General features: G+C 38.8%; 3 protein-coding genes across 4 annotated transcripts; 1 reads left to right on the plus strand and 2 right to left on the minus strand.

The window, feature by feature from the left end:
- Window positions 1–437: 437 nt before the first annotated feature.
- Window positions 438–5,020, minus strand: LOC104956382 (uncharacterized). Of its 2 annotated transcripts, none has more exons than XM_010783863.1 (3): window positions 4,966–5,020; window positions 3,632–3,702; window positions 438–3,359 (listed from the first exon to the last, which is right to left on the minus strand). In XM_010783863.1, the coding sequence occupies exons 2-3, from the start codon at window positions 3,690–3,692 to the stop codon at window positions 838–840; spliced, it is 2,583 nt and encodes an 860-aa protein (XP_010782165.1). In that variant the 5' UTR covers window positions 3,693–3,702; window positions 4,966–5,020; the 3' UTR covers window positions 438–837. The 2 variants fall into 2 exon arrangements, with proteins under 2 accessions (XP_010782165.1, XP_010782166.1); XM_010783864.1 differs by having other exon boundaries at window positions 3,632–3,698; window positions 4,966–4,986.
- Window positions 5,021–5,108: 88 nt separating this feature from the next.
- Window positions 5,109–12,740, plus strand: fbxl6 (F-box and leucine-rich repeat protein 6). The gene is made up of 10 exons (XM_010783866.1): window positions 5,109–5,187; window positions 6,430–7,027; window positions 7,704–7,862; window positions 7,970–8,033; window positions 8,557–8,688; window positions 9,235–9,342; window positions 9,460–9,573; window positions 9,879–10,110; window positions 11,871–12,114; window positions 12,306–12,740. The coding sequence occupies exons 2-10, from the start codon at window positions 6,507–6,509 to the stop codon at window positions 12,430–12,432; spliced, it is 1,701 nt and encodes a 566-aa protein (XP_010782168.1). The 5' UTR covers window positions 5,109–5,187; window positions 6,430–6,506; the 3' UTR covers window positions 12,433–12,740.
- On the minus strand, window positions 12,711–25,336 carry eppk1 (epiplakin 1). Its single transcript, XM_010783865.1, has 3 exons — window positions 25,240–25,336; window positions 20,102–20,208; window positions 12,711–18,927 (listed from the first exon to the last, which is right to left on the minus strand). The coding sequence occupies exon 3, from the start codon at window positions 18,911–18,913 to the stop codon at window positions 13,664–13,666; it is 5,250 nt and encodes a 1,749-aa protein (XP_010782167.1). The 5' UTR covers window positions 18,914–18,927; window positions 20,102–20,208; window positions 25,240–25,336; the 3' UTR covers window positions 12,711–13,663.
- Window positions 25,337–25,554: the final 218 nt, after the last annotated feature.

Below are 25,554 nucleotides of genomic sequence, written 5' to 3' on the forward strand. Positions count from 1 at the left end.
ATTCGGCCTGGTCTAATTTGGCTCTTTTTCAGGGATTGGGGTAGTTCTAAAGAACAACCAAAAAAACATTTTTTCCCCCAAAATAAAATTTGACAACAATCAATTTCATTAATGGGAGACCCTAAAGATAAGGAAAATCATTGTTGTCATTTGTTCTACCTCGGGTAGGGGTATCTCAAAATCTGAGGGCCCTTCCTGCTAGACTATAAGGCTTTGACATCTGGCACAGTGAACCCTCTTTCAGTGCTGCCTTTCTGTAATCTTGAGCCCCTCCCAGTCAAGGCTTTTATATGCATGAACTCATTGACTTAATGCAAACAGGAATACCCTTCAAATCTGAGAAAAACACGATATTAAGGGACCTAATTCCAGGGAGACAATGTTAATTAGAGCCTAAACATAAGCTTACATCTCTACAGGCAGTAAATAACAAACTATGCACTAAGGCGTTGTTTATTTCATTAGCGGTTTATACAACATATTTTAAGTCAGCAGTTATCAAATGACCTCATAATCACAATGCATAATCATGTATTAAAAAAAAAAGTTTCCCCCAGTAACGGAAAAAGTTACCTTTAAAGAAAGGCTGGTAACAAAACAGCACCGTACAAATTATACAACTATATGCATATGATAATCTACAACAATCAAACCTTATATTTTTAAATAAAGGCAGTTAAAGTACAGTAAGTAACACACATGACAGCTGCAATAGATATATACAGAATGATACAATAAAAAGGATAACAGTCATTGTTTATATTTTTGATTAGTTAGCAAATGTAAAATCATAAGAGAGTGACAATTATTCTCTCTTCTCCAAAACCACACTTTTTTTCAGACGCCATTAAGATTCTCATTTGCTGTTGCCACATCCCATCCAGTAGCAGCATTAGGTTGAACCACAGGCTTTGTATTTGTTCTTTTAGGGGCCCAAACAAGCGAGTAACCAGGTTTAACACGAGGAAGTGCAAGTTTCAGCTTCAACACCATTTGTGTGGTGTTGCTGAAAGTACCACCCAAGTTTTGGTCTGTGTTGTCCAAAACCATTTTCTGGTACATTATCTCACAACGGATTCCTTCCCGTTTCTCTTCCCTCGTTTTTCCGTCAAAGCGCAGCATCATTTTGTCCACATCCTGCTGTGTCTTGCATGGCCCGCCGTTTCTTTTCACTTTAGCTACAATGTAATCCCTATCGTTGTTCTCCACTCGCTCTTCCTGTACTTTTCTTACTTTCTTAATCTTGGGACTGTCGGCATCATTTTGGCCACTTCTTTGCCAACTGGAAGATTCATCGGAGCTGCTGTCAGAGGAACCGGATTGGTCATCATCTTCCTGAAGGTTCTTCTGTGAAGAGCGTTTGTAAGACTTGTCAGGTTTTTTCTTCTTGATGGGACTTTCTTCTGCAGTGCTGAAAGGATATTTCGCCATCAAGGCGGAAAATGTGCAACTTTCCAGTTGTGAGATCAGATCTGGTGAAGGGATTTGACCAAACGTTCCTCCTGGCAGGAAATCCTTCAAGTGTTCCTCAGTGACAGCAGCAATCACCTTCACTATCCTTTTCAGGCAAGCTCTGATAAGGTCCCTATTAGTGTGCCACTGGCCACAGAAATGAAACACTCCATCAAAGATTTTCTCCTGTGATGGGTACTGCAGAAAAACATTTGTCTCAGCTTCAGGTTCTAGCAGTGTTGAAGGATCTTTGGACCAATCGAGGAACTTTTGGTACAGGGAGAGTATGTACTGGCAGAAGAGGGAGTAATCTCCGCTGCTATTCAGGAGCTGCCAGTAAGGACCGAGGACTTTGCAGTAAACAATGGCCAGGACACACACAAAGCTCTGAATCACTGAGTCATTAGCATCAGCAGCAACGCTCTCCAGAATAATGTTTGTGTCGTTTGTCATTGCAAGCAAATCAGAAAAGAACAGAGCCGTCTCTTTGTGATGGTGGATAAGACCCGCTGCAGCTTCGAAGTAGTTCTGGAATCGTTTTGATGGATTTACTGCAATTCTGGAGGGGTTTTTCTTTTCTTCGCAGAAAGCTACCCAGTGTTTCCTGTAGTTGTTCATGTAAGGGTTGGTTGTATTTAGGATATCACAAGCCATGTGGATGTAGCGTGAAGTGGTACTTTCAGACAAATTCACAAAGCTCTTGAATTTTGAAAGTCTGTCCCGGCCTAGTTTCTCTCCGGTTGATAGAATGATCTCTTTCTCAAAGGCCATGATCTGCTGCTCCACAGCATCTTGCAAGTCAACAAGGAAATTGGCATTGTAGTTTAAAAACACAACGGGGTAAACAAGTGAAGGCTCTCCACAAAGTGTGTCTAGTTTTTGCTCAAACTCTGCCATGGCTCGATGCTCCTTGCATGTCAGAGCATACTGATTTTTGAGGAGATCCAAGCAAACTTGCTTGCATGCTTCGGTTTTCCCACCGTACATTTTGGACAGCTTTTGGACAGACAGCATTGCAATGTCAAGCAGAGTCGAGGTATCTTCTTTGTTATCTGACGTTTCTTCTCCATCGTTGGACTCGTCCAAATCCTCATCACTGTCATCGTTTAAAGAGGCATCTTCTTTCACAATTATTTTCTTTACGTCTCTTCTCAGGTTAGATTCCTCCCCTTCCGTGATTTCATGGCTCTCATATTCCTCCTTGATTATAACTTTTTCTAAATGGATGGTGTCGTCTTTTCTCATGCGCTTCTTCACAGTCACTTTGGGCATTTTCTTACGCACCAGTTCAAATGGACTTTGAAGCAGATTTTCCATCGCTGCATTCCTCCTGTGACTCCTTGTTTCATAATTGCGGTAATGCAGTTTTAACTTCTTTATCTTAGGTCTAAGGACTTTATATGCCTTTTGAAAATCCCCTTTCTTACAAAACTCAGGGTTGAAGTTTCTAAGCCAAGTCACTATAACAACTGGTGCAAGTTTCTCCCTGCTGACAAAGTTGCTCAACTCGAGAATCAGCCCATTAGTGACTTCTATTGACTGTGCTCGCTCACTAAAATCCCTAATTTCCAAAAGATGTTGCCGTTCAACTCCAATGCTGTCACATATTGGGCCAACAAAGTTAAAGTTGACGTCTGAATCAAGAAAGATTTGCCTTGCATCACTTCCCAGACTCAACGTGGTTGCGATGCCTCTTTCCACCAAACAACGAAAGTTAGTTGACCAATGACTCGGGAAGATTTTCATTAGCCAAGATACGATGGCAATCCATGGAAAATTATTGTCCTCTGTCAGAAGTCCTACTTGAATTAAAAGTCTGTTCTTGCATGGTGCACTTTCAAGCTCCAATCCTTCTCCTGATTGAGGACCAATGAAGTCTGCAACAAGCTTCCAATAGTACTCATCTCCTGAAAAACAGACAAATTGGCAAGTGAGCAGAAAAGTACAAAATCTAGGATTTTTATGGGTTTAATTAATTAAATTTGCGCTTTCAATTTTAAACCACTGAAGATGGAAACATTCAGAAAGGTTGTAATGCTATAAATATAAAATAATTCCAGAAAACTGTTCCCAAAGACTTGCAGTATATAGTGAATTTCATCATGTCGTATCTTGATAACAATTTAACTACAAGTTGGACTTACTCACGTTAAAAGCATGGTTAAAGTGTTAGACTTACTCAGATTAGCTTCTGTTACTGCCTCTTTACCACCAAGGGAGAAATCTTGGACATCCTCCATTGTGTGCTGTCTGAAAAGAGAGTCACCGTTCAAAAAAGAAAAAGGGGGCATCTTCATCATTCAGAAGCATAACCACACCAAGAAGAAAGGGGATGTTCATGTGTAACAATACTCAAAGTCTTGGTAAATACCCGGGTGTGTAAAACCTTAAATCCACAATCATTTTTGTAACTATGGCTGTTTCCATCTATTTTAGATAAGGATCGTTTTTTTTGTATCAGTTTGTCACATCTTTTATCAATCCTGAAAAGCAAAGAAAACCATCCTGGAAACTACTACCAGTACAAATATAAAACAATAATGCTGTAAGACGGCATCATGGCATTAGTAAGAATAAGATTAACTTTGAAGGTTACAGTTCTTATAGTCTGTTCTTCTGAATGAGCAATAGGTGAATTACACAGAAAAATCACACTTTCAGTGATGTTGTGGGGACAGCAGAAGAATGCCTCCCCCTGGCAGTAGCATGCACAATAACACTATACTGAAGTTCTGTAGGAAAAGTCACTCATTACCCTGCTGAAAAGAAAAAAAAGTTTAGTTGTAAACTTTTTCCAACATTTATCTTTTACGTTAATGATGCTACATTTTATCAAAAGATTGTAATAGTTTGTACCAAAAAGTACATTTATATTATGTTGTAGAATGTTTCTCAAATCTTGATCTACTTGAAAAATATTAAACATCATAATTACAACAAATTACAGTGAAACAGACATCAGCGTCCAAACATTAGGCAATAACCTATGTTACATTTTTTTTGCGCAGGGCCATTGTATTAGACAATATATTTGTTTAGAATGGTATACCTTATCAACAGTAAAATTAGTATACATCTGTTTATTATGAGCCACTATAGTTATGGGGTCTTATCCACTCAGGGAGTCCCTCGCCTTGACCAGTAGCCTACACCTGGAGAGCCTTATTAGCTGGGAGCACATACATTTTGCTTTTGCAAAAAATACTATAAAAAGGACAACACTAGACAATTTCCGTGATTAATTGTAAAAATAAACTTTAACTAAAAAAGCATTAACACTCAACTTGCAAATGAGGGCTAATGCTACAATAGCTCGGCATGCTAATGTTAGCATTGTTGTGAGCAACTTGCTAGCGTTAGCACCAACTTTATGTACAGGAAATGTAGCATAATATACTGCAATAAATCTTGAATGATACCAGAGAATAAGACCTTTTTGCGTACTATAGCATTTACAAGTAATTTCAAAAGGACAAGTATCAGTAAAAGTCGTTCTAAAGTATTAGTTCTTACCCCAAAACGACACCACCGTGCTTTTCTGAACCTCAGTAAACAGCATGAGGGAGTCAAAACATGGACAGCAGGCTGGCCAATGATTGGATAGCTTTACAAAGGCGGGCTGTACTTGAAGTCTCCACCAATCACAGGAGCAATGTTAAATTCATTGTGGGATGTGGGTATACTACGGAAGATGGAAGTAGCCGTTTGCCAGCGGTGTTGGTGAACCAGCAGCAGGTATTGCAAAAATAGCAACGAATTAATTTGTACTTTTTTCTGTTGTGTGTGTGTTCATATCGTTTTTTGTCAACGCAGTTGCACATGTTGTTCCACCTTTCCGCTACGTTATGTTGCACGGTGGCTCGTCAACTTCCTAGATAGTTGCAACAGTAACGTTAGCTCATTACATTATGAGCTGGTATGATTAATTTAGCTAGCTAACAAATCAACGTTGCAATGTGCTCTTATAAGTAAATGCTTAATTAGTATTTAGCACCATACAGAACGCTGTTGTTTTATTTTATTTTATTTTTGCAGTCTTCTCTTTTAACACTTCACAGACATAGTTTGGATGTGACTAGCTTGACTAGCTTGACTAGCTTCCGTTTACAAACAATAGAGGATGCGCACGCACATTGACACATTTATGAAATAAGTCTGTTAGTTACACGTTACATTTCCATGGATTCCAGCTGTTTCCTTGATCAATATTGCAGCAGCACAGTTTAAAAACAAAAGATACCATTCACCCCACATATCTTTGCTGATCGATTTTACGAAACTCCCATAGTGTATATTAATAATACAATATTACAGATACTTGAGCAATGCAACATGATTGGAACCCAAAAGCATAACATAGACAAATGTAATAGCCTTATTTTCCGATAATGTGTACACATACAAGGAATTTGACTGGTCTTCTTTTTTACATTACTCTTTATGTACTTGCACAAAAATAGACATAACATTCAGGAACAAGGACAACAAAGGTTAAGGTCAGACAGGACTATTATGTAGACAAGTATGCGAACAAATTGTTTAATAACAGTAGCCTATATATAAATATAATATCACAAATGACCAACACTAAAGTAAAAGTGTTCTGTTTTAAATTAAACAAATCGCTCAATGGAGTAAATACTAAACACAGAGTGAATAATCATTATTTACAGTATGTGTGCATGTCCATATACCGTGTTTGTTTAAAGCATGTAGGATTTATATGACACTATATACAGGATTCTGCTCTATTGTACGATCCCATTTAGCTGACACACTATTACATTAGCATAAGCTTTATGTATTAAGAAAGTTGTAAAACAAGTAAATCACTAGATATGATTGCAAGCTCACAAGTTACTCTGGATTTACATCGATCCACTGTGCTGCATGTCTCACCATTTTGTTTATCATTCTTATCTACAATAAATCACCCACACAGATACAGACTAATGTTATTTGTTTTCTTTTTTTCAGAAGCCGATATGTTACTTCTCAGCCACTGTCTGGTTATTTGACAAAAGCTTCTGATAAAGACTAATTATTAGTACACGATGGAAGCAGAGGCTCCAACCCACAGTGAAAGAAGTGAAGACACCACACCGAGCACATCAAGTACATCAGGTCAAGGAGAAGATGGACCAAAGACCAAGAAGTCATCTTTGAAGAGGACAACTAGTAAACCTACAAATGCAAAGGCCAAGAAGCGTAAAAGAGTCTCCCGGCCTGTCCCGCTGGGCTACACCGTGCATCAAGGGGAGGATATGCTTCTGGTCATATCCAGTTCCACTTCTCAGTACGCCGGCTCGGCTTGGACCCCCCCAAAGAAGGGAAGCAAAAAAAAGAAGCTTACTAAAGGAAAAGGAAAAGCTAGTCAGATTAAGAAACAAAAGACAGTCCATCCCAAACCTAAAGTGGCAAATAATCCTGTTGTGAAGAAAAAAGAGGACACTAATCTGTTTGTACCACAGAAAACAACAGACCACAGATGGGGTCAGAGTCTCCCTGAGGAGGTGCTAGTCAGTATTTTTCAGATGGTGGTGGTCCAGGATGGCGCTGTACCATTTCTCTGCAGGTAATAAACACATATTTGATTTGATGTAGCTTAGCTTAGTGACTACTCAAATATCTCGAATTTATACTAAGATTCGATGAGGATATAGCTTATCGAGCAAATCATTTAACACAAAATTATCTTTCTAAAATCTACTTTAATTGGAAAGCTATAATGGGATGATCAAATGGCTTTTAAAAATGCAGTCGTCCAAATCTATAACTCCAAAATTGTTGTTTAACTTGAGAAAATAAATAAATTAGGAGTGCCATCATTATTTACATAATTGTTGAAATGACAGATTATCACATAATTTAAGATTTGATCCATTTAATGTCACATTTAATCACAATTTCAAAGAGCTACATGTGAAATATTATTATAGACCCGAACAGTCAATTGTATTATTATACAGTATACAATTCCACATGTATTCAATAAAATACCATAGAAAAAACCCACCAAATGCTTATGGATTTGGGGCGAAAAAACTGGACAAAGCAGTTTGACTTTAATTGATTGTAATGCAATGATGGACTAATATAATACTGAGTACTTATTTTGTTGTTGTTGCTGTTTGATGTAATGGTGGTTGCCTAGTCATACTTTTATGTATGTAATGCATTTTTTGCTGTTCCGTTTATTATTATTGTTTATTTCAGACCAACCTAACTTTTCTTCTGCTGTTCTGGTTCAGGGTGGGACGAGTTTGTCGCTTGTGGAACACTGCTGCCTCCAGTCCGGTCCTGTGGCGTAAAGTTACTGTGGGTCACTGCTGGATTGCACCAGGGAAAACCCAGCTACCTAAAACTGAGATGAAGATTAAGGAGACTTTTGATTGGATGGCACAGAACAGGTCTGCATTTGTAGAGACAATAAACTGTTATTTAGTTTGTGCTTGTAGGTCTTGTATTTTTCGATTTGTTTTAAAAAAATATATAAGATGTAGTCGTTGTTCTTTAGATTCTCTCAGCTACGAAACTTCTCTCTCTGTCACTGGAAAAAGAATGTCACCTATGCAGTGGAGGTAAGTCACCAACACTAGATATCTGTCTTTTATGTCATAAGCTTCTTAACTGCAAAGATTATTCAATAAACCAATCAGTTGAGAAATCAACCAGCCTTCTATTTTGATAATTATTTAATTGTTTCTATCACTTTTTATCTAAATACTTGCTGTTTTTAGTGTCTTAAATGTGGTTCTATTTTTGTCATATATCCAAAAAGCTAAAGATGATTTTTGAGTGTTTGAATATCTACTACATTACGTCTGGCACAGGAATGTTATAGTCTGACATTTTAAAAACAAAATGTCCATTTTGAAAATAATCATCAGGTGCGTCAATTATGGAAGTGTAATTGTTAACCAAATCCAATAAACTGTATTTGAATAGTTTTGTTCTAAAAAAAAGTGTAACAAAGTATGGACCAGCTTGGAGTAGAGAGTCATTTTAATGCATTTTTGTTACAAAATATTGTCTGATAATTCATAGGATGCCGTCTTTATCATCGCAGGTTGTATTTACCCTATGTTTTTCTGCTAAATGAAGGTTGTGTCGCAGTTTTGCCCCCACCTCCGCTCCCTCAAGATCTCCTACTGTACAGGCCTGGCAGCGACAGCCTTCCACAGCCTCGGTCTGCACAGCCAGTCTCTGCAGGGCATAGATCTGCAGCACTCAGAGGTATGTCCAGGACCAGCTCAGCAGTTGAATTAGTTTCACTGTAAAAAGAAAATGTTAGTGGTGGATGCATCCTAGAATGTATTAGATGTTGTCATCTTTAAAAGCACCATTAACCCCATAGTCAAAAATACACATTTTAACACTTACTTGTTGCGGGAGCAGTTAAATCAATTTTGCATTACAATAAAATATCCAACAATTAGGCTGCAATCATACCACTCGTCAGAATGTTCGACGTGAGTTTGGGCTGCAACAGTGAGGACGGCAGGGGGAAGCTGGAAAAAGCAGCAGAGAGAGAAGATAAAACTAAGCTAAACACCGCCCTCCCTGGAAGCGGTGACAAATCACATTACTTGCAATCAATGAGGATCTCATAGGTTTACCAAATGAGTCACCCTCAATTCTGCTGTACAACCCTGTGCTCACCATAACAATGCCTGATTTAGTTTGAATGCAACTGTAGACATTTATGAAAGTGTACCTACAGGACCGAGTGAAATATGAAAAACATGAGACTTCAAATCTAAATAAACCTTTTTTTTGTAGTTTCAGGTTGAGGGGGTCCTGGAGTATCTTGAAAATCATGGGAGCCAGATCAAGCAGATTCTGTTCACTCATGGAATAAAGAATGACAGACTTCTGTCAGCGATCACCGTAAGTCACACCTAGCCTTCCAGCTATGTTGTTTGAGTGTATGCAATACACATAGACCTGAAGCCATGGAGAGCAGATACACTTGTTACTCTCAACATATTGGATTTGTTATTTCAGAAGGGGAGCTGTCCTGATTTGGAGTTGTTGGAGGTCAACACAAAGCTAGACAGTAAAGATTGTGAACTTCCTGTTTTCATCCACGCACTACACATGGCATGCCCTAAACTCAAGGTAAGAAAATAACCTAAAGCAGTTTTGGACTGCTGGTCAGACAATACAGAAATCGTCACTATTTTATGACATTTTAAAATCAACATGATTTATGGAGGAAATAATCGGCTGATTAATCCATTGGAATAATTGTTATTTGCAAGTTCAGTTTTACATTTTAGCCGCTTGTTAGCGATACATGTTTCACTCTCTTTGCTACCTGCCACTGAACAATAAATGAGTATACCATTACATTACATTAGTATACCAGATGTGTTTACATTGTTTACCCATGAAACTTGCACTTTTATTGTAATTCCTATCAGACCTTCCGGATGCTGAATGTGAGGCCCCTGCATAAGACGATGCGTAATAGTGCAGATTCAACATTAGGCTTCCCGTTACTGGAGGAGCTGTGTATCGCAACCACCTCTTATTCCTACATGACTGATAAAGATTTGTGGGACATCCTGTTTGGCTCCACCAGGCTGCGGGTGCTGGACCTGCGAGGCTGTTCACGAATCACACCATCCGGTCTCTCATCACTACCCTGTCTTGGTACGCTTAACTCATGTGATACATTTAGTTTATTTGTTGATTTGGCGTTACAAAAATTTCTTTATTGTTCTCATACTGTCTGTGCTGCAGCACCTCTTTTCACCCTCTGTCTGAAACCAGAGGCCTGTACTACGAAGCTGGTTCAACCTAACCTGGATATGTTTGAGTTAGCCGGTTGGCCTAATCCAAAACATACGCGCTCTCGCTAAGCGGTCCTACGACGCGGGTTATCAAATGGATCGCTCAAGCCAGCCGTGTCCTATCTAGTTAGGTGCGCGTTCACATGAAAGGGGTGGTATTTGGAGCATTCGACCAATCACAAACATGGAGAAGCGCACTGACAGCGCAGCGTCATACTTCCTGAATGAAAAGTCAACTATAATATTAGACATATGAAGAAGTTAAACTTTAAACATCCATGACTTAAACACTTTATCCAGGATCAAAGCCACATAGCTGCACCTGCAAGGTGAATACAGCTGGTAAAAGAAAAAGTGTTTGAATGCGTACATTAACAGGTTTATGATATCACTTCCCCATCTAAGACACGATCTGACTTTAATTACATTTGACTCGAGTGTTTCGTCAACTTAATGTGTTGCTTAAAATAATACTTCTGCATACAGTATGTGACACTGTGAGTGTTGCACGGCCAGATACGGCTCAGCTGACTCAGATAAGGAAATATGATACATTATGATGTGATATGAAGGATAATGGGACACATCAACGTCTGCACTCACAGTGCCGCGGACTGTACGTCATGTTACTTTGATCTGGTTACTTATGTTGTGGCAGATATTTAAGTAAGCTTTCTTAACGCTAATGTTAAGATAGTGAGATTGCTCTGAAGATAGGAGGTGATATTCTATTAATGTTCACGTTCACACAGTCAGTGATTTTTGCCGGCCGTCTTTCCTGCAACGGCAGTTTAAACGGTATTTCCTTTGTCCTGTAATATGACTTGATAGCTTTAAACTCTGCACACTGAGCTCTGATTGGTCAGCAGGTGCTGCTTTCACTGAGTTGATCTCTTAGCCTGCAACCTAACCTGCTCCGGAGCAGGCTAGCCGTTCAGCATAAGTTACCATGGAGATCTAGCCCGCTAAGAAGTGAACCAGCGTCGTAGGACCGAAAATTAAGTTTTCCCTGAAGTTAGCTTGCTAAGCGAAAATCCAGCTTCGTAGTACAGGCCTCTGAGCCCAGTCTGCTCTGATTTGTTAGCTGGCCGGCTCTGTTGTGATTGGTCAACCGCTTAGAGATGTCCCGCCTCTTAGCTTATCAAGTACAATGTGTTAGAGCGCTATATAGCCAACAGAAGCGATAGTGTTACATAGTGATGTCATTATGTTACCGGAGTAAACAAGACCAATGGAGACATTTCAGGCAGGGGCGGGGGGGAAACTGCATCTGGAGGGAACACAGGGACTTTAACCTTTGCAGATCATTTACATGCAGAAAAAACCTATATAACACACTACTGGAACATAATAACTCAAAAAGCTTTAAGCAAGATTTACATTGGGAACTAATTATGATAGGCTGGTCTTTTCATGTGAAATCCACAATGTCTTGAACTATTATTGATGAGATGAAATACCCCTTTTTTATACTTATCTTTAAGCACATTTACAATGGAATGTTTATTATTTTTAAGTTCCTAATAAAATAGCCTGCTGTGTTCTTAATATCAGATCTGAGTGTCATTAAAAACCCAATTTATTAATTAATACTCCTTTATTTTTGCTGTGATTTGGCAGAACTGGAGTGTCTGTTCTGGGGACAGTATTTCTGCAGCAATGTTGGGTTATCATCACCGAAGAAGGAGCTTCACATGGTCACCCAGAAATGGAGTCGAACACTGCAACAGCTTGACATTGCAAATCAGCTCTTCTCCGAGGAGGACCTGGAGATAGCCATGAGTCATCTCGCTCAGGCCTCAGAGGCAGATACCCTCCATTCACTGAACCTGAGTGGGACCAGGATCACACCACCTGCCCTCAGGTACTTAATGTATAGTTTTTCTTGACTCTACCAGTCCCATTAATCAAATAAACGTTTGACAATCACATCATCAGAACTGATCATGAATCCAGCATGACATTTGTAAATCTTAAGTATTGCAGATTTAGCATTTTCATTATCTTTCCAAGGGTTTCACAAAAATAAATTGGTGTCTTTGCTTTATTTTGCAGGCCAGTCATCGGCCAAACAACGGCTCTTAGGTACCTTAACCTTTCATCCTGCCGCTATCTTCCAAGAGGAATAAAGAGAATTTACCGTGGCCAAGAAGACATTCGCCAGCTGCTGGACAAACTGTAGTGGTTGTCACATTTATTCGGGATTCAAAAATCAGAATCCGAAAGGCTTATTTCAATGTCTTAAAAACATGGATTGTTTTTTAAGGAATGTCGTCAATAACTGATATTAAATATAAAACTTTAACATGTCACTTTAAAGTTTGTAATACTGTCCTTCCACTAGAGGGTGCTGCACTTTTAAGCTTAATTTACAGAAAGACCAAATGCTTTCTTGCTGCATTCACATATTTGTTACGGATATACATTTAAGTGTTTCCAATTGAGAGACATATTTCACACTCTTGTTTGAAATAAAACAAATGTTTTTCATTTTATTTGCTTTATTGTTGTTGAACAGAAATGATTATGGGTGATTTAAGAGTTGTCCAACATGTGAGGACTCTTCAATCAGGAAATAATTTGAAAGTGTTATTCAATACACATCAACTTCCAAAAATGTCAAGATGTTCTGACAAAATATTTAAAAGAAAATATATATAGTATTTCATTTGTTTAGTTGGTCATATAATGAAATAGTATCAACAAAACATAATTTACAATAATACAATAAGAGCAGGACTGACTTCAAATGAAAGCAAAGTATAACTTAATTTGTAATTAAGTGTTCTAAATGGTAACATAACTAAGTCTAGCTTCTATAGGCAAAGCTTAACTCCATCTACCCACATCAACATACGATACTACAATTCATAATTCCCACAAATCCAATCCAACTTTATTTATTAAGCACTCTAAAACATCCAGACCCAAGTGCTGTGCAGAAGAATACAAAATCCCCAAAAAGTATTGCAAATCTACGATGTTATTTCCCAGTAACAGCCAAGAATGCAGAAAACAAAGATTTAAAAACAATATGCTCTATTTTAAGTGTTTATCTATGTAAGATCTGTATGTATGTTTTGAGAAAAGAGATGATTTCATCAGTTTAATAGAGTTTTACGGCCACTAAATTCAACATTTCTCAAAGTTGATTTATTTTGAGGGGGGTTAAGAATGGCTAAATTCCAAAATGGAGTTGTGTCAGTGTCACTTGTTTTGTGGGTGCTGGTTCAAATAATCTACACTCCACAACAAGCAGTTGTAACTGAAGCATTACAAGTAACAGTAGTTGGAGAACAACAGTATGCGTGTATTTTTCTCTCGTGTTTCAACATCCTGAATTCTGTTGAGTAAAAATCTAAGAGTGCAAGCACAACAGAAAATGAAATGCATGAAGAAAGCTTTGGTTTCATTCACTTTTTCAATGATAGTAAACTGAGGCCTGTAATGGGATCTGTGACACACCTCTCAACCAGCTGAAGATATGTGATGTTCTCTTGAGTGTTGGGATCAAAGAAGCCCTTGGTGTCATCATCAGGGTCGGACAGGATCTGGTTCATTTCTTCATCAAAGTAACCTCTTGTGTATGCCACCTGTACAGGTACTCTGTGACTGTGCACTGGGTCAATTATGCCTCCAGTGGCAATTTGGGCTTCAAGGAGACGAATTCCATGATCTTTCACAATAAGATCTTTTTTCAAGGCTTGGAACAATGAAATTGTGTTTCCAGTGTAGTGATCTATGTATCCTGTCACTGCCCTTTCTGCTGAAAGCAGTTTTTTTTTCCACTCACTGCCAACCACTCCTTGAGCCACAGCTTCCTCTACAGAGAGTTTCTTGTTTTTCACTGGGTCAATGACAAAACCAGTGGCAGCTTGTGCCTCAAGCAGTATAAGAGATGTCCCAGGGGTCAGCAGGCGTTTTGTCTTGGCCTCGTAGATGCTCATCACTTTCTTTGTAGATTCAATTCTGACACCTGCTATACAGTTTGTAGCTCCGAGGTATTTTTGAATCGATTCCATCTTGTCAACATTATCTTCGGTTATTTCCCCTTGTATTATCTGTGTGAAAAGCTCTTTTGAGATAATCTTAGACTCAAACAACTCACTGGCTGAAACTTGCTTTCGAAGTCCTTTAAACTTTCTTTCTTTGGATGAAACTTCTGTAACAATAACAGTGAGTATTTCAATGAGCTCCTCTATTTTCGTGGCTCCTTTCTTGTATTGTTGTATGAGCTGCTCCCTTTTTTGTTCCGAAATATATTCAGAGAGTAACACTTCCCACAATGTCACTTCTTTGTCTTTAAATCTCCCTGCATTTATGATGATAGCTTTGTTTTTGAGTGTAAGCTCTATTTGCTCATCAGTGTGAAATACATGGGATTGCTCTTTGTACAGGGGTAGAAGAAGTAGCCCAGTTTCAGGATCTTTCTCGCATTGCTTTATCAGCTGATGGTAAGAGATTTTCTCTTTAGTGTTTGGGTCAAAAAATCCCTTTGCGTCATCATCTGGGTTCAACAGAGTTTTGCTGATTTCGTCATCCAGATATCCCTTTTTGATAGCAACATGAACAGGTAGTCTGTGACTTTGATTTGGGTCTATGATTCCTCCAGTTGCCATCTGCGCCTCAAGAAGACGTATACCATCACTTTTTTGAATCAGCTGTTTATCCATGGCTTCAAACAGTGATATTGTTGCATCAGTGTATGGATCTTTGTAGCCAGTGACAGCTCTTTCAGCTGAGAGAAGTTGCTCATGTAAATCTGGTCCAATTATTTTTTCTTTTGCTGCCTCATCAACAGTATAGTTCTTGTTTTTCAGAGGATCAATGATCCATCCTGTTCCTGCCTGCGCCTCAAGCAGTAGAAGTGCAATGCCAGGTGTCAACAGATCTTCCTTTTTTGCCTCATATATGCTCATTACTTGTTGAGATGGATGAACTTTTATTCCAGCAATGCTTCCGGTTCCCTTAAGGTATCCTCTCACAGGTTCATGTTGGACAACTGATTCAAGCGTGAATTTTCCTTTATTCACCTGTTTGAATGTGTCTGCATCAATAACATCAGAATCTAGTAGCTTTTGTGCAGAGACCGGTTTTCTCAGGCCCATTATCATCGTGGAAGTTTTGCTCTTCTCCAGTTTTTTAATGGTGGAAATCACTGATGTAATTATGGTTTCTGTGGTAATCTTTCTTGCTCTGTACTTCTCAATGAATTCAAGCTGCTGATCCTCGGTAAAGTACCCAGAGTGAATCAAGTCCCAGAGAGAAACAGATTTTCCTGAGTAGTGTCCTACTGATACGGTCATTGTTGTCTTTTGAAGCTCTTGCTTTATCTCTGTGTCCGTGTACATTTTTACCTTTGTCTCAGTAGCTTTTGGCTTGTCAGTCAGTGGCAGGAGAAACAGTCCTGTTTCCTTATCTTTTACACATCTACCTAGCATCTCCATGTATGTCAAATTACGTTGTGTCTTTGGGTCAAAAAACCCTTTTGTGTCATCAGTCGGATCTGTTAGGGCCTTATTAAGTTCTGCATCAAAATACCCTTTCCTGTATGCAACCTCAAGAGGTAAGTGAAGACACTTCAAAGGATCAATGATACCACCTGTAGCAATCTGGGCCTCAAGTAAACGGAGGCCATGCTGCTTGACAATCAGATCCTTTTGTAAAGCTTGGAAAAGAGAGATCTTTTGACCAGTGTATGGATCTGTGTATCCAGTGACCGCCCTCTCTGCAGACAACAGCTTTTCATGCATCTGTGGACCAATCAACTTTTCTCTGATAGCTTGTTTTACTGTGAGTTTCTTGTTTTGCAAAGGATCAACAATAAACCCTGTGGCCGCTTGTGCTTCAAGTAGGCAGAGGGCAGTGCCAGGTGTGAGAATGCCGATTCTCTGTGCCTCATAGACGCTCAGCTTTTTATTGGAGGGTTGCAGTATCACTCCAGCTACACAACTTTTCCCATGTAGGTAATCTCTCACACTTTCCATGTTCATCACATCAGTGCTTTTTATCGTTCCATCAATCAAACTGTTGTAAGTTGTTTCATTCACTATTTCAAGTTGCAAAAGATCCACCACAGAGACCTCTCCTCTGAGACTCGTAAAGTTCAGCCCTGCTTGCTGTTTTATCTCCTTACTCTCAATGATCTCTAAAATGGTGACAGTCAGTTGCTCGATTGTGATTTTCCTTGATTTGAAGAGCTTGAAAAGCTCCCGTCTTTTGTCCTCTGTCAAATACTCTGAATTGATAAGTTCCCAAAGTGTTGTGTGTTTGTCTTTGAACCTTCCATATTTAACAGTAACTATTGTTGCTTTGAACGTCTCCTTCAAATTTTCATCTATGTTAATTCTGTTGCTTTTGCTTTTGAGTGGCAAGAGAAAAAGACCTGTACTAGGATCTCTAACACATCTCGCCATGAGCTGCAAGTATGTCAGGTTCTCATGGGTGTTGGGGTCAAAGAATCCTTTGGTGTCGTCACTTGGGTCAGCCAGTATCTCGTTAATTTCCTCATTGAAGTATCCCTTCTTATAGGCCACATGGACAGGAATGCGATGGCTGTTCACTGGGTCAATGATCCCACCAGTGGCAATTTGTGCTTCCAAGAGTCGAATTCCATGGTCTTTGACGATGAGATCATTTTGCATGGCTTGGAACAATGAGATTATTTGGCCATCATATGGATTTTTGTATCCAGTGACCGCTTTCTCTGCTGAGCGCAACTTTTGACACACATCAGGCCCCACAACCTTTGCTTTGACTGCATCATCCACTGAAAACTTTCTGTTTCCGATTGGGTCAATGATGAACCCGGTTGCTGCTTGTGCCTCCAGTAGAATCAGAGCAGTTCCTGGCATCAACTTCCCTTTTTGTTTGGCCTGGTAAATGCTCATGATTTGAGAATCAGGAAGCAAAATGCCTGCAATGCTGTCTTTCCCCTGTAGGTAGACATTTACACTTCCATCTGCCATCACTTCCTTCACTGACGTTTTTCCCTTTTTCAGATCCTCCATAACCTCTTTACTAATGATATCTGCGTCCACAAGCTGTTTGGCTGTAACAGTTTCTCTGATGCCTTTAAAGACGCAGTTTGTTGTTTTCACAGACTTTTCAATGACTTCCAGAATTGTTGTGGTAACCATCTTGATATTGAGCTTCCCCTCTCTAAACTTTTGAGTGATGTCTCGCCTCTGGTGTTCATCAAAGTATTCTGACATGAGGAGTTCCCACAGAGATACTGTCATTCCCATGTACTTCCCGTATGTCACGTTGACCTTCTCCTCTTTGAAAGTCATTTTAGTTTGGTAGTCAATAAAGGTCAAATTCAGGCAGTCTGACTTGGAGAGGAGAGGGAGGAGACACAGTCCAGTTATTGGATCAGTGACACACCTTTGCATCAGCTGAAGATAAGTTAGATTATCTTTTGTGTTTGGGTCAAAGAAACCTTTTGTGTCATCCCCTGAATCCTCTAGTATGGCGTTCATTCTTTCATCAAAATAACCTCTTTTGAAGGCCATTTCTGTTGGTAGTCTGTGACTGTTGATGGGATCTATTATTCCACCTGTAGCAATTTGCGCCTCAAGAAGGCGGATCCCATGTTCCTTAACCATGAGGTCTTTTGACATGGCTTGAAACAGGGATAAAGTTCCACCTGAATATGGGTCTTTGTAGCCAGTAACTGCTCGCTCAGCAGAACGCAGCTTTGCATGATATTCTGGGCCAAAAACGTTGTTTTTGATGGCCTCATCCACAGTGTACTTTTTATTTTTTACAGGATCAATCACGAATCCAGTTGCAGCTTGTGCCTCCAGTAGAACAAGTGCTGTTCCAGGCATCAGTATACCTTTCTTCATGGCTTCATAAATGCTCATTCTCTGATTAGAAGAGAGTACAACAATGCCTGCGATACTGCCTTTGCCTTCCAGGTATTCTTTCACTGTTTCCATCAACATCACATCCTGTGTGTTAGTCTTTCCCTTCTGTAGGTCATCAAATGTTTGTTTGTCAATGATCTTTGACTCAAAAAGTTCAGTGGAGGAAATACCTCTCCGCAGACCTTTAAAAGTGATGCTAACAGGAAGGAGCACCAGGCCTGTGTCAGGCTCCACGGTGCATTTTTCTAGGAGGTTTTGGTAGTTTAGATTTTCTTGTGAGCTTGGATTGTAGAATACTTTGAGCTCAGACATCTGGTCATTGAGCAAACCTTTTTCATAGTAGCCCTTTTGAATTGCTGATTCAACTGAAATAGTTGACTTCTCGACAGGATCAACCAGGCTGTTTGTGGCAATCTGTGCTTCCAGCAGCCTCAATCCATATTCTATTGGGACTAAATCTTTTCGAATAGCTTGGAATACAGATATCATTTGGTTAGTGTAGGGGTCTACATAGCCACTGACAGCTTTCTCTGCTATGAGGAGCTTTTCTTTCATCTCCGGTCCAACTATTCCCTCCTTAACAGCATCTACAACAGGAAGTATTCTGTTGTTTATTGGGTCTACGATACCTACTGTGGCTGCTTGTGCTTCCAGCAGGGCTAATGCTGTTCCTGGCTTAAGCAGACGTTTCTTCATGGCTTGATATATGGTTATCTTCTCCTTTGTTTTCTCCAAAAAGATGCCCCCCACAGGTCCCTGGACTTGTGTGTTGCCATTTTTCTTGGAGTCCATCTTTGCCTCAAGAGCTGTATAACACAGAAACAGTTACGTAATTGGTTTGGATTTTGAATGCATTTTCTGTGAGTTATATAGTTGTTGTGTTCATTACAAATGTTTACAGAAATTCCTATGAAGAAAGTCTTTACATTGTTAAATGTACAAGCCTATGATATACATTATGTTAATTCTGGAGACTGTAGTTCATGTTGCTGTTGATAATAATAATAATAATAATAATAATAATATTGAATACATACATCGTTTGTATAAATACGTTTGGAGTTCTTAAAATCCCTTTTTTTTTAATTCAGTACAATTGAACAGCACCACTTACTACAGCCTCTACAATAACCACAAAGTATTATTATTACATTTTTAAAACAGTTTCAACATTACTGAACTTGATTAAGTGTTTTCCGCATCTACATTTGTGAAATTATTTTTCTCTAAATATGAAGCGCTAAGAGGATAACTTTACATTTATTTATTTCACACTTCTGGCTCATAGTCAGTTCCTCTATTAGTAGACAACAAGGCACACTTATATACAGTACATATCTTACTTAAAGTTGTGGGCTGCTCTTAATATTACTATGAAATCTCACCAAACCATCAATGAAAATGATTTGTAATTGTTCTTGCATTATGTTGTTCTTTTGACTTGCATGGCTACTCTCCTTGGTTATGTTGTGGTGTCCACAAGTTCATCACATGAAAACCTTGCTTGATTTTGAATCAAAAATTGTTTGGCCAATGTGTTTTCATACTGTGAGTTATTTAATCTTTAGAAGAAGCCAAGATAAAAATTCAAGAACGTCGTAGGGTATAAAGGCCTTATTAATTGTAGTAAAGTAGTTCCTAAATGAAGGGAAGACAGTTGCAACTACTTCAACTGTGATGATTTTTAAACATATTAACATGAGGGTTTACTGTGGCTCTCTTTTTCAATTTAGAATTTCAGCTGTTTTACTTGTTTTCTGTTTGTTTTTAATGCTAACACATATCACGGAATGCAAAAAGGCTTAACACTAATGTTTGCCTATTGGTCCTTATATGAATATCTAATATATTGCAGCAAAATACTGAAAGTGAAATTTGGTAATTGAGTTAAGGCCATGAAGTTTAAAAATAATAAAGTAAAGCCTCTAAATCACCAGACTGTGCAAGAAAAAGTTGGTTAGTTCAAGTTTTTTTCCTAACCTTTTTGTTTCCTTATCAGTCTGCAGCCTCAGCTCCTCGGAGTTTCCGGGCCGCTCCTGATGAAGGCCAAAGGTACTCCGACCTGTTAGAGCTTTGAAACTCGGTCCCTGTTGAGATAAGGCAGGTGATGAACATTCTGCTCATCAAATCTCTCTCTCTATGTTCGTTATCAGCCTAGTCTTTTTATCATGTATTGAAATTGTACCTTTGTGTTTACCCAGTTTATCTAGGCTACTTGCTCACAACTCAATAAATACACACACTCACACTTGATGTGTAAATGTGCCTGATAACAACAAGGGTGATATTGGATAGTGGTGCTCAGTCCACTATAAATTTGTTTTTTTTTGCCAACAATTACATTATTTAAGCCAGGGGTTCCCAACCCCCGGGCCGGGGGAGGTGTTACTTTCCGGGCCGCAAAATAGCTGTGAGTTTATCGTAATATTTGCAGAATTATAAATATATACAAATATTTTATCATAATGTTTCATTATAAACATTAAAAAAAAACATAATTTTCGCATCTATACCAGTCATATTATTTCATCCAATAGCTTATTGCTTACTTCCACCAGAAAACAGTTGAAAATGGCTTTTATGATGTTCCGAGGGATTCGGCGGCTCAGCCTAAGGTATCAGCCTCTCGTTTGCACAAGAAAGTTACCGGTGCGCCAAGTAGGAAAAGGAGCACCAACCCACTCTCTTCAGTCTGCGTACAAAATACACGACTTTACACATTGGAAATGCGTGCAATAGATACGCAGAAGTCTGATTTTGGGTGATTATGATACTCTAACCATTCCCATTGAGATCTGAGGCCGAGTTTTGCGTGCATACGCCACGTTTCGTGCCTGCACCACTTATTTTTGTCCGGTCGTGTCTTGGTAGACCGGAAGCTGTGGGGTTAATAAAAACATGTTCTTACTCAATACCAAGCCACGATTATTGTTTTTATTTTAAACCGTATAATGTCTGACTTTTTTGCCGTTTTTGAGGAAAATAAATGGGCCTCAGAGCCTCAGAATACTGAAATCTGTATTTTTTTTAATCTTTTTTTCCCTTCTAATTTTTTATTCTTTTCTAAATAACACAGTCTTATTTACTCAACAATAACACACTATTATCCTTTTTTTAATTTATTTGTTTAATTCTATAATCTTGGACTTTTTAGCCGTAAATAAAGTCACCGGAAACAGACGTAGGCCTATAAGGGACATTTTGAGCATTATTGCGATACACACCACACACCCACTGAACTGATTACCCAAGATCCTCAGCTTGAAGCTCGGTGATTAGATGTTTTAGCCGCAATGGCTGCAGCATCAGGAGGCCGAGAGCTGTGCCTTTTTACGCATTGCCTTTACTGTGTTTACCTTCTTCAGAACAGTTTAACCCTCCTGTTGTCTTCGGGTCAAATCTGACCGATTTACTACTTTCATCAATCATGACTTTTTTGTTTTACATTCGATTGCATTAAGGCTTTATGATATCCTTCACAGTAGACATTTGAACATATAAAATGGCCGATCACCACTGTCATTGAATTTTGGATGATTCAGTCAACTTAATAACACCCATGATGTTCCCGGTCAAAAATGACCGCCATAAAGAAAAGGAATTAGTAACCATCCGGATCAGATAAAACACACACACAAACACCCACACACACCCACACACACACACACACACACACACACACACACACACACACACACACACACACACACACACAACAAAGTAAGGGGGGGAACACGAAGACAATAGGAGGGTTAAGAGTGACTGCAGGTTGCTACGTGTTAACCACACACACCTCTACACACACACACCTCTACACATATCGAACTGCCCGATTATTCCCCCTATTACTCGTTTTATGAAGGAGATGTCTGGTCACCAAGGCGCATGATGTGTGTGTGCACCGGAACGAACGACACTATCATAATATCTTCTGAAAACAAATGCCAGTGTGTCACACACACACACACACACACGCACGCACGCACGCACGCACGCACACACACGCACGCACACACACACACCCTCGCCACCGGACGTCTTCTTCATAATGCGCCTTCTCCTCGTCTGCTGTTTGGTTCTGGCAGTGTACAGAGGTTAACCTTTTTTCTTAAAATGCATGCCTGCTGCAGCTGACACAAGTATAATAAGAGTAGTGAATGTAGACAGGAACAATGAGTTGAAAGACGCTCAAATGCTCCTTTAAGATGGGGAACTGCAGAGTTTGGGATAATATTTGTTTTTTAGAATAGATTGATACATTGCTGAAAGAGAAAAATGGACGCATTGCATGTTATGATACACCGGGTGATGAGGGGAAAAAATTGACCGTATTTATAACATTTGGGAAATATTAATAATAATAGTATTTCAAAACTATTGTGGCTTCACAAACCAAGAAAACCAAAGAAAACAGGAATGCAATCAAATACCAGATCACATTCAACAACTAGAAATAACACATTAAATAAAAACAGTAAAAACAATGTATAAATGTCCCAAAAAAAGGAGGGAAAGTGGGAGTGTGTGGGAGGGAAAGGTCAAGATTTAAACAGGCAGAGAGCCAGTGAGGTTTGAAAAATATCCAACACTACAAAACTTAACAATAGTGCAATGTATTTTAGCGTTTTAGTGTTCTAGATCTTATAAAGCTTTGAATTAAATGTGAATGAGACGATACAGTACCAGACTGACAATGACCATACCGAAATATTCAAGTTCTAACAGTTTCACTGATGCAAATGACATCATTCAAACAAGTGAATTTGATTTGCATAAAATTATTTCCCACACCTTCTGTTGATAGATTTGTGGCTCAGGCGCTGTGTGATACATGATGTCATTGCCTTCAGGAGGATTGAAAACACACTCTAAGAAAACAAGTTGTGGAAGGAACTGGGTCATGGGCTTCACAAACCTGCTAACTGTTGCAATACACAACAGAGAGGGTAACTCTAGACAAGGCTCCATTCTCTTTATAATCACTTCCATGTTACTTACTGTGCAAATTGTGTCAGAAAGTCAACAAAATAGCTTTTCCGCATGACATGTTAATCACCATTCACGCACCTTAAGCGAGTAAAAAGTGGCACTCCTGTCATGTCTCTGTAGACTAAAGGTGTGTACTTTTTTCAACATGCTGAAACACAGGCTGTGTATTGTATGACAACAGCTGTCCTGCAGTGCTGCTGAATGTGCTATTTGAGGCCGTCTCCTACTTTGTAAATGTTTGAATTAGATGTTGAACATTTACTTTACATTTATTGCACCATGCTGTTTGCTTATCATATCGTGATGCTCCACCTGCCTGAAGTATGTGAAGATACTGTAGCTTCACTGGTAATAATGTGCCTATTGTACTTAACTTTCACACCACAGAGGAGATAGTGACAATAAAGTTAATGCTGTGTTAAATAAGCGGGAACTCTGTCTCAGAAACATAAACTGGTCCGCTTTTATTGACATTTGAGAGGTGTAAATGTTATATACAGTTGATATTGAGCACACACTGCATCTTTTATTTTGTTATTCATATTAAGACACTTGAAGGTGGGTGCATAATATTAAAGAAACTCCTCAATAGAATGCAGTCCAACTACAACGCCACAGGGCTAAAACATAAGATTTAATTACCACCTCTGTAACAGTGTCGGCAAAAACAAACAAGTAGACATGTGTTTCAGATTATATTAGATTGTACAAGCAAGTAGTTACACCTCAATATCTGTTATCTATGTATTATCTAGATGATTTATTTGATTATGACCTCCTCGTCTGCTTGAGTTATAGGGCTTCTAACTTTAGCTTAAATTTAGCCAGGACAATCTGTCTAAATAGAAGATATTTGTGCCCATGAGTAAAACTGTAAAACTGCGGGAAAGTGACCATCACAATAATTATTGTCTGAGCGCCTGATATGATATCTTAAGGAATCTAGGACTTTTTATATAACTCTATTTTATTTAACTTTACAATATCCTAATTCATCTGTCAAATGATTGTCAATCAATTTTTTTGTAAATCAACAAGTCAGATAATCGTTGCAGCTCTGATTCTAATAATAACTACATTTGTGTTCATTATTTTTATGCTTGTAATGAACATACAGATGCCTTTCACATATTAGGTGGTTCATAACATAGATGACCTTTGAAAAGATACCTCATATTCCAGTATTACAATATGTAAAATGGTATGTAAGGCTTATTATATGAAATGTATTTAGAGTAAAAAGTGAAACCATGTTACTCATACTTGTCTGAAGGAGTTATATACTGTAGGCTGTAGGGCATTAACTTTAGCTTCAACTGAGGCAAGAATCTGTCTTAAGATGTTCGGAGTAGAACAAGATTAACAATCCACTGCAAATGTGTTTTCACCTTTTGAAGGACACAATGTCTGCATGGCCTGTTGCATCACGAATATAGACACTCAATCTTTCTTATTGCATTCTTGACAAGGAAAAATAGGAATGTGTGAGGCAATGGAGTATCACTTGTTGCATAAAAGTTTCTGTTTCTGTGAAAAATGCCGGATTAATAATAAAGACACAATGTTCAGATAAGCATTAACAGGGATATTCAGGTTTTCCTTGTGTTAAAAGATTATTATAACAAGTAAGTAAGTAAAGTTTATTTATAAAGCGCTTTTCACAGACAAAGTCACAAAGTGCTTGACAAAACAATAAGACGTCAACATAATTGATCAATGAACACACAAGCCACATGTCATAAAAGCACCAGAACATAATTTAGACACAATAAAACAAAACTTACAAACAAAATTTAAAACAAACAAAATAAAAAACATAGTATAAAATGGAAGAAAATTAAGCACACTGGTTACCCAAACAGGAATGTGGAAGTGTGGTAATCAGTGAGGAATGTTTGCTTTCCCATTTTATCAGAAGGGTGTTGACTGACATCAGCTATTTCAACACCATCTCAGTACCACTCTAAAAAAACTAAGCTGCAGTTTAAAAAGTGGTTTTACTTTGGATTAACAACACTTCCACTACCTAGAAAGAGCCTTTTCTTATAGAGACTGATTATTTCTTTAGAAACAAATAAATGATTGAAGTTTAAATCCCCAAACATTAAGATAAATAAGGCTGCTCTTACCTGATTTGTGTAGAAAGTCTCAGTGTGGTTAGTCAATCTATGCCGGTGTGAGAGTCACTGATGTTTGGAGGAGCTCCAAACATCTCAGAGCAGTTCTCAGTGCTCCCTGGTCAGATATAAAGCAGGTCCAGCTGTTAAGCCCCTCCCCTTCAGAGAAACACCCTCCTCTCCTGCCTGCCAGGGAGCAACGACCGGTTATCCCTTTCTTCTGATCACAGGATGCCAGGAATTCCTGCAGATTTCCTCAGCGCATACCCTTTGTGCTCTTAAACAATAACAAGCATGCAGATTGATCCTTTCTTACTGTACCAGGGG

This window comes from Notothenia coriiceps, unplaced genomic scaffold, assembly GCF_000735185.1.
Source record: "Notothenia coriiceps isolate Sejong01 unplaced genomic scaffold, NC01 NC01_scaffold00025912, whole genome shotgun sequence".
Lineage (NCBI taxonomy): Eukaryota > Metazoa > Chordata > Actinopteri > Perciformes > Nototheniidae > Notothenia > Notothenia coriiceps.

Coding starts and splice junctions, on each gene's coding strand:
- LOC104956382 (XM_010783863.1), bottom strand. CDS start 3,692: ATGGAGGATGTCCAAGATTTCTCCCTTGGTGGTAAAGAGGCAGTAACA. Junction 3,360..3,631: donor AGTAACAGAAGCTAATCTGA/GTAAGTCTAACA, acceptor TCTGTTTTTCAG/GAGATGAGTACTATTGGAAG.
- fbxl6 (XM_010783866.1), top strand. CDS start 6,507: ATGGAAGCAGAGGCTCCAACCCACAGTGAAAGAAGTGAAGACACCACA. Junction 7,863..7,969: donor GATTGGATGGCACAGAACAG/GTCTGCATTTGT, acceptor GTTGTTCTTTAG/ATTCTCTCAGCTACGAAACT. Junction 8,034..8,556: donor ATGTCACCTATGCAGTGGAG/GTAAGTCACCAA, acceptor TGCTAAATGAAG/GTTGTGTCGCAGTTTTGCCC.
- eppk1 (XM_010783865.1), bottom strand. CDS start 18,913: ATGGACTCCAAGAAAAATGGCAACACACAAGTCCAGGGACCTGTGGGG.